The 8,036-nt window shown below is 35.2% G+C and overlaps 2 protein-coding genes across 3 annotated transcripts in view; one reads left to right on the top strand and one right to left on the bottom strand.

Moving 5' to 3' along the window:
- Positions 1 to 1,202, top strand: part of LOC113051944 (palmitoyltransferase ZDHHC13-like) — an 11,316-nt gene extending 10,114 nt beyond the window's left edge. The window contains exon 17 of the mRNA XM_026216138.1: positions 270 to 1,202. Within this exon, the coding sequence (XP_026071923.1) occupies positions 270 to 411 (142 nt within the window). The 3' untranslated portion in view covers positions 412 to 1,202. The remainder of the gene's footprint in view (positions 1 to 269) is intronic.
- A 765-nt stretch (positions 1,203 to 1,967) lies between these two features.
- Positions 1,968 to 7,521, bottom strand: LOC113051943 (cysteine and glycine-rich protein 3-like). 2 transcript variants are annotated; one of them, XM_026216136.1, is made up of 6 exons: positions 7,417 to 7,521; positions 5,871 to 6,055; positions 4,182 to 4,350; positions 3,356 to 3,488; positions 3,039 to 3,132; positions 1,968 to 2,214 (listed from the first exon to the last, which is right to left on the bottom strand). In XM_026216136.1, exons 2-6 carry the CDS (start codon positions 5,980 to 5,982, stop codon positions 2,141 to 2,143), a joined length of 582 nt encoding a protein of 193 aa, XP_026071921.1. In that variant the 5' UTR covers positions 5,983 to 6,055; positions 7,417 to 7,521; the 3' UTR covers positions 1,968 to 2,140. The 2 variants fall into 2 exon arrangements, with proteins under 2 accessions (XP_026071921.1, XP_026071922.1); XM_026216137.1 differs by having other exon boundaries at positions 5,871 to 6,002.
- Positions 7,522 to 8,036: the final 515 nt, after the last annotated feature.

Below are 8,036 nucleotides of genomic sequence, written 5' to 3'. Positions count from 1 at the left end.
TGAACCAATAGAAAACATTACCGTCTCCAGCCGCCAGAGGGCGATCTAGGTTGCTCTGTGCTCCTGTAGCCTACACTGAAAACATAGAGCGCCCTCTCGTGGCTGTAGACGATAATGTCTACAGCCAAATAAATGTGACTTATATATGTTTTTTCCTTTTCATGACTATTTTTGGACTGATGCGACTTATACTCAGGTGTGACTTATAGTCCGAAAATGACGGTAAAACTCATAAAGTTCTTCTTTTTGAACCTCGTTTCTTCTCTCAGTCTTGGAGTGGTAAGGAACCTGGTGAACTTCTTCCAGTGGCGCTGCTGTGGTCTCTGTAAGCCAGTGGTGCTGGACTGGACTCAACAGAATCCCATGGGTGTCCGAGACCATCCCATGTTCAGCGGTCCCGATGCTGTTTGACCCCCAGCGATCAGTCACCCTCTCAGGGAGAGCGACATCCCCAGTTATGAAGCCATTGTTTTGATTTGAATGCCTTTTTAGTGAAGGACATGAGGAACTGACTGAATGCTTGTTTGGATAATCTTTTGTTCTGTTTGCAAGAACATCCACATTTTCTATTTGAGCAAATATATATATATATATAAGTGCTGTGCGTTCAAGGTTCAATTTTGCCTTGCAGCTTAAGTTGTACATAAGGAGGAATACGTGTTTATAAGCATACTGCTATATTTTGAACAGAAATGTTTTGTAAGGTACGGTAAGATGACGTTTTTGGTTTTTAAGTCCTTTTACAGGAAGTGACCACTATATGTATAGTCTTCGTGAAAAGATTTGTAAATCAGAGCAATTTTATTTCTACAAAAATAGCAAATTTAGTAGCTGATATTGAACACAGAATCAGATTTCTTGTCATTTTGAGAACCGTAAATCCCTTGATGTGTCAAAATGCATTTTACGCGACTGTCGGATGTAGCACAGCCACAGCATTATACATGCAGAACGAGTCATGATTAATAGATTTCATAAGCCATTAGTATCGTTACCTTTCATCAGTAATGTTTTCAAAGGCAGTTGTTCTTTTATGTATGCCTTGAATAAAAACTAGTACAGGGCTGTGTCTGATAGCATCAGCTTGCTCCTTATCTCAATTCTATTCTTTCTACTTTATTGTGCAGTATGTCATTATAAGGGAAAAGTGCTGTTTTTGAATCCTGCTCTTTGCTTTGGAATAAACCAGATGACTTTTGTAATTTGCTGGTCAGAGTATTTTTCCTGCTCAGTGTATATTTGTTGCAGATCTAACAAAATACAAACCTAGGTAACAAATTTTTTTTTTTTTACTTATATTACAGGGCTGCATCTACTTGATCAAAAACGCAGTAAAAACAGAATAATTGTGAAATATTATTTCAATTTACAATAGCAGTTTTCTGTTCTATTAATTTTTTTTATAAAATGATGTACTCCTGTGATTCAAAGCTGAATTTCCAGCATCATTATTCCAGTCTTGTGTCACATGATCCTTCAGAAACCATTTTAATAATCAGAATTTATAAGGCTGAATTTTTAAAACAATTTGACTAGTTATAGATCGTCTGTTGAATAACACAAATTGTATCCTTTATGTTTTTATGCAATGGCATAAGATATACAGTAACAGTAGTTAGGATTCATATAATTGTAATACATTTCTTTTATGCAGCATAAAATTAACATAAGATCATGTTTAAAGCTGAAGTGTGTACATTACTTTTTTCCTAAAATACTTTCCCCCTTCCCAACTTCTCATGAAGAGATAAGTCAGCAGTTGGTTGAGGTTCTCAAAAAGTGTAAATATTTTACACCATTATACTGCTCAACCGCAGGATGAGTTTTTTATTCTGTTATGAATAAATGAAATGTGAACTTACACACTTCAGCTTTTCAGATCCAAATTGATATGTGGATGCATTGTCAAAATGCATAGCTATTGCTAAACAAGAAATACATTGTTCATTTAGTTAACTGAGGAAACATTTCATTTTTGCACACTTTTATTTATTCCACTTTGGGGAATGTTTGGAGGTTAAATGCTCTTGCTATTGCGCTCCTTTACTGAACCTGCAAGAAATGAATCAGGACTGCCACTAGGGGGCAAATTCTGAGAGTCATACTCGGTTGTTGTGTGCCATGGGTTGTTCTAAGCTTGTCATTCATTGTCCTCAACCACACCCAGGTTCCCCAGGTCACGCCCCTTTGGACCAAAGTTTTTGGCATAGCAAACTGAAAAAAAGAAAAAGAAAATTGGAGGAATCTGTTGACAAATGTGAATTCTGGATAATAAAATATGTCACCGCTAATATGGATAAAAGGTACAAAACTGTCACTGGGGCGATACCATCAAGAGGTAAAGAAGGTACAAATATGCACCTTTTAGCTTTTTGTACTTTTACGATACCACCCCAGTGACAGCTTTGTACTTCTTTCTTTCTTTTTTTTTCTGATAGTGTAGTATTCAGAGATATTTTAGAAAGTTAGTGTTATTTATTTTATTTTTATTTGAACAATTGATGCAAATTTCTATGGAAGCCCATTTCTTCCGTGGGACTAAAAAATGTACTTGCAACGAATTCTGACCTTTTTTTTTTACGTATTTTTTTACGTATCGACTTCTTTTTTACTCTTCTTCTTCTTGGAACTCTGAGTATACATTTAACAACTCTCTACGTTTATTTTTTCCAATTCTTTTTTCCCTCCGAATTCTAAGTTTACATCTTGTTTTTTCTTTTTTTGTTCAGCACTAAATAAAATAAAGTGAGTTATGGCTTTTTATCTTAGAATTCTGAGTTTACATCATGCAATTTTGAGAAAAAAATTAAATCTCAGAACTGCAAGATTCGAGTCATAATCTCCTTTTTTCTTTTTATCTCCTGGTGGAAACAAGCTTCCAAACATTTCTGTTAACATGATCAAAAACGCTCAGCATAATAGAATAAATAGACATCAATTATGCTTTAATCGCTTCAATATTTCTCCTATTGATTGCATCAGTTGGGCTTTAATGGCTGTTGAACAAATAACAATTGCAGCCTCGTGATTGTTTCTACCTTTACAGTAGAGCTCTCCATCTTTATCCGTCACTGTGGTGGACTCCAGGCTCTTCCCACAGAGTAAACAGCGGAAGCAGGTTTTGTGCCAGGGCTGTTGGATCAGAACCAGTCACATCTGATAAATTACTACAGTGAAATGTGCTTTACACAGCGCTGACCTGTGACAGCAGCATGCTGCAAAAATGCTGAGAAGGGAAGACTTTCTCAAAATATGCTTATATTGGTGTTTGAATGGTTTCATATTAATATAGTTCATGTCATAACACAGTATAATGTGTTAAAACTTTTGAGTCAGCTTCTTGCTTTAATGTTACCTTTCCAGCACCCATGACTTTCTCCGCTGCGTAAACGGCTTTGGAGCAGCGAGGACAGCGATCCGTACTCCCAAACTTCTGTGCAAACTTGCTTGGGTTTGAGTTAGCAGATGCAGGATGGGGAGTTTTGGGCCTTAACATGTTAAAAACATACACATAAGCATCACAAAACAACAACAATAATAATAAAGTTCTTCTTAATGCTATCTTTAAAGGAATAGTTCACCCAAAAATGAAAACCTGCTGGAAATTTACCACCCTCCGGCCTTTCATGATGTAGATGAGCATGCTTCTTCAACAGAACTGATTTTGGGAAATTTAGCATTACATTACATGCTCGCTGTTTAATCCTCTGCAGTGAATGGGTGCCGTCAGAATTTCAAAAAAAAAAAAGTCCAAAGAGCTGATAAATACAAATACATTTACATGTAAATCTGTGTGTTTGTAAGAAACAAATCAATCACTAAGGGTTTTTAACTTTAAACCATTGCTTCTGGCTAATTTAAGAGTCCTCTTAATATTGCGTTTTCCAATTAAAATGTCATCTCCTCTATATTAGGAGAGAAATATGCACAGATCAAGCACAGTTTCTAACCAAAAACAGTTCTAAACATGTTATTTATATTTATATTAGCAAACACACCGAAGCCTTTCACTGCATAAAGACGTTAATTGTTGAACTGGAGTTTCTCCAAATCTGTTCTGATGGAGAAACAAACTCATCTGCAACTTAAATGGCCTGAGGGCGAGTACTTTTTCAGCAAATGTTCATTGTGGGGGAACTGTTCCTTTAAGAATATATCTGACAGATATTTTCAGGACATACTCCTGAGGCTGACGTTCTTCATTATTAACGGGGTCAGAACTCAACGCTCCAGCTCCCTGGCCATACCCATAACCTTTTGGGCCATATTTCTTGCCATAGCAGGATTTGCAGTAAATCTCAGACTCGTGTGCTGCGACTGTTGTGCTGTCTAAACCTTTTCGGCAAGCCACTAGAGAACAGAAAGTTGACAGTAAAACATGACAGAATAAAGACATCCGAAAAAGCATGAAACACTAAATAGACACAATTCAAACATTTGTTTTTGAAATAATGCTATTTGGCTCATAAAGGCTGCATTTATTAGATTTTTTTTTAAAATCAGTAAAAGCTGTCATGTTTTTAAATATTATTACAATGAAAAAAAAAAAAAAAAAAATATATATATATATATATATATATATATATATATATATATATATATAATTCTTTTTTTTTTTTTTTCAAATGAAATCAATTTTAAAATGTAATTTATTCCTGTGATGCAAAGCTGTATTTTCAGCATTATTACTCTTCAGTCTTCAGTGTCACATGATCCTTCAGAAATCATTCTTATATGCTGAATTGATGCTCAAGAAACATTTCTTATTATCAGTGATGAAACCAGTTGGACTCCTTATAGAAACTGTGATAAATTTGGTTATTTAAGATTCTTTGTTCAAAAGAACCGCATTTATTTGAAATGGAATTTGTTTTGTGATATAAATTCTGGTACTGCTGAGTTTGTTGTGAGAGACAGAGGGAGTCTAGAGTTGGAGCGTGATCTCACTGCTCCTCCAGAGGGCTGTCATCTCCTGTCTGCGCTCGTCAGCTGCTGCACTTTTAGCCAGGGTGGCTCAAGAGACTCACGGGGGCTTGTCTTTGTGTCTAATTTTGGCCTGGATGAACCAGAGGCTCTGGGAGACCGAAGCATCCCGGCCAATGTCATCCGCAGCAGATGGAAACAGGCCCTTGAATGGTGTCGAACCGCAGGGGTGTCTCAGCCTGACTATCACTGCCCTTCCTGGCACGACTCAAGCGTTTAAGAGTTATTGCTCTCCCACTGAATGCGGTCTGCTCCCTGGGAAACATTTCAAACAGTACTTTTGCATTTGATGGCATTTTAGTTTAGCCCCCCCCCCCCATTGGCATGTATTAACTATTAAAAAAAACACATTACTTTTAAAAATAAAAAAATAAACATGAACTATTTTTAATAAAAATTAAAAACATAAGACAACATTTCTAATTTTCATTAGTTTAAGTTGAAGTACTCAATTATCTAAAACTAACTAAATTCAAATCTAATGTAAAATGTATAATAGTTGTAATAATAAAACAACACTCATTGGATCTTATTGCTTCGTCCTAATATATACTGATGCTATTGAACAGAGCATATAAAACTAAAGAGTAGATATGATTGACAAATATACTAATGGAACCAAGGACCACAGATTATAAATTATATTTTTTCATCATTTATTTTTATGTATTCTTTTGTTTAGTTAAGTATGGTTTTTCATTTGCTATTTTTTTTATATGTATTTTTTATGCATTGTTTGTTTAACATACCTTAAACAAGCTAAAACAGCTCTATTCATAATGCTCTTATTTTTATTATTTGGTAAGAAATGGAAAACCTTAACCCTTTCTGAACTTATTGCTTCTGATATACCCCCCTCTCTTCTTTCAAGTGTTTTGTGGACTTACTGCAGAGGAAGCAGGTTTTGTGGAAGCTGCGGCTGTTGCACTGGATCTCCTCAGCATGGTAAACCGTCTTCTCACAGGCCGCACATTTGGCTCCTCCACCCCAGTTTGGCATCTTCAGCTCAGGCAGAGACTCTGACGTTCGCAGGGAAGAGAGACAATCTAACCAGGACTGTCAAAAGCACTGACTAGAAAGAATGAGTGTTCAAATCGGTTAAGTAACTAACGTAGTCTTATCTTTAGCATCTGTTGAACACTGAGAGAAAAGCTGACTTCCTTTGTTAATATGGTATGTGAGAGGTCAGATATAAAAATAGATCTGAGAGTAATATGTCTCTTTCTATCTAATCTCTTTGAGCAGCAGAATATCACCTCACTAGTGTGGAATGCAATGATAAGGGTCCAGAAATAGGTTTTTATTCGTGCCACTGCCAGCTTACAAGAAGTGACTGCTTTGTAGTGTGACTAAAATATACCAATTCTGTCAAATCTATTTGAATATTTACATTACCATTCATTTGGGTGTAAAATGTTTCTTATGTTCACCAAGGCTGCATTTATGTAATTTTTAAATGCAGTATATTGTGAATATCACTACAATTTATTTATTTTAAAAAGAAATTTATTCCTGTGAATTTTCAGCATCATTCCTCCAGTCTTCAGTGTCACATGATCCTTCAGAAATCATTCTAATATGCTGATTTGCTGCTCAAGAAACATTAAGTGTTATTTTTATCAGCGTCTTGTATTAATTTTTTCTAAAAATCCTGTCAAACGTGCATAAACTGACAGTCACCACCATAAGCTACTACTAAATATTGTAGAAACATAATTTTCTGTAAAGTTGCTTTGTAACGATTCGTATTGTAAAAAGTGCTATACAAATAAACTTGAATTGAATTGAATCAGCAATGTTGAAAACAGCTGTGCTGCTTAATATTTTTTGTGGAAACCATGATACAGTTTTTCATGATTCTTTGATGAATGGAATGTTTTTTTTTTTTTTTATATATAATATTAATTTATTTCAAATAATAAAAGCCCACACTTTTGACTGGACATGTAACTTTATTAATCTTATGTTGATAATCTATTATACACATATAAGAAGGACAGGTTTAGTAATTTCATGACTATTCCAGAAATATTAATTAATAACTCTTTCAATTTCATATACACTCTTATTAAAAAAGTCATTGACAGAGATTGTGTATCAGATAACCACTGTACAATCAGATTATTTCATGATCTTTCTAGAATGTTAGTACTAGATTTTTTAGTATTGTTTTAGTATTAGAAATTAATATATGGTGTAATTTCATTTTTGTTGTTTTTCTTGATTAAAGCCATAAGAATTACCCATCACCATTACTCAATAAATAAAATAAAACTTATACCTATTTAAAAAAATAAAAAAATATTTCCTCTAAAATCACAATGCAAACAGGCCTATTTCCAACGAATGCTAGTATGTAAAATATTTACATTACAACACAGATTATCAAGCCACGGATAGACATAAAAATGCAAATGTTTGAATTGTACTTACATAGGTTAAATAAAATATATATTTTTTTTCCTGGAAATGTTGCTTTAACATCTGTCCAGCTCAGGGTCCTGATGATGTCCATTTCTGAGCCTCTTTGGCGGGTCTTTATATTGTGGGCATCACTCCCCCACCTCCACACACACTCACACTCACTCATAATTTCAAGAGGACCAAGAGGCCCGGCTGACATTTAAATGAGTGCATCCTCCTAAATTAACTGCTGACAATACACAAATGCAATGTAGTTGCAGCAGCCTCCGATCCTGAGCTCAGATATTCTACAAGCACCACAACATTTGTTCAGCACTTTAAAGGCTTGAGTGTTCAGCTCAGTTTAACAACTGTCCTCTGACCAGACGAAACCAGCAGTTCAATTCCAGGCTGCAGCAAAGTCAGATTGTGCAGAAGAATCATCTGTTTCCTGTGGTCTTGTCCTGGTGGTCCTCTGAGACAAGGTCTTTACAGGGGATCTGTATCTGGGGCTCTACTCACAATGTGAGTTCACTCGCTGTACAGCCGAAATATTGTGAAATTTCATGGGCTGCTGCATAATGTGCATATACACTAAATGTTCTGGGTGACTGAATTTAAAAAACTGATGATGATGAAAAAAAAAAAAG

The sequence above is a fragment of the Carassius auratus genome, chromosome 32, assembly GCF_003368295.1.
Source record: "Carassius auratus strain Wakin chromosome 32, ASM336829v1, whole genome shotgun sequence".
NCBI classification, from domain to species: Eukaryota; Metazoa; Chordata; class Actinopteri; order Cypriniformes; family Cyprinidae; genus Carassius; species Carassius auratus.
Note: the sequence above shows the minus strand (reverse complement) of the source record. Positions and strands in the feature narration are given on the sequence as shown.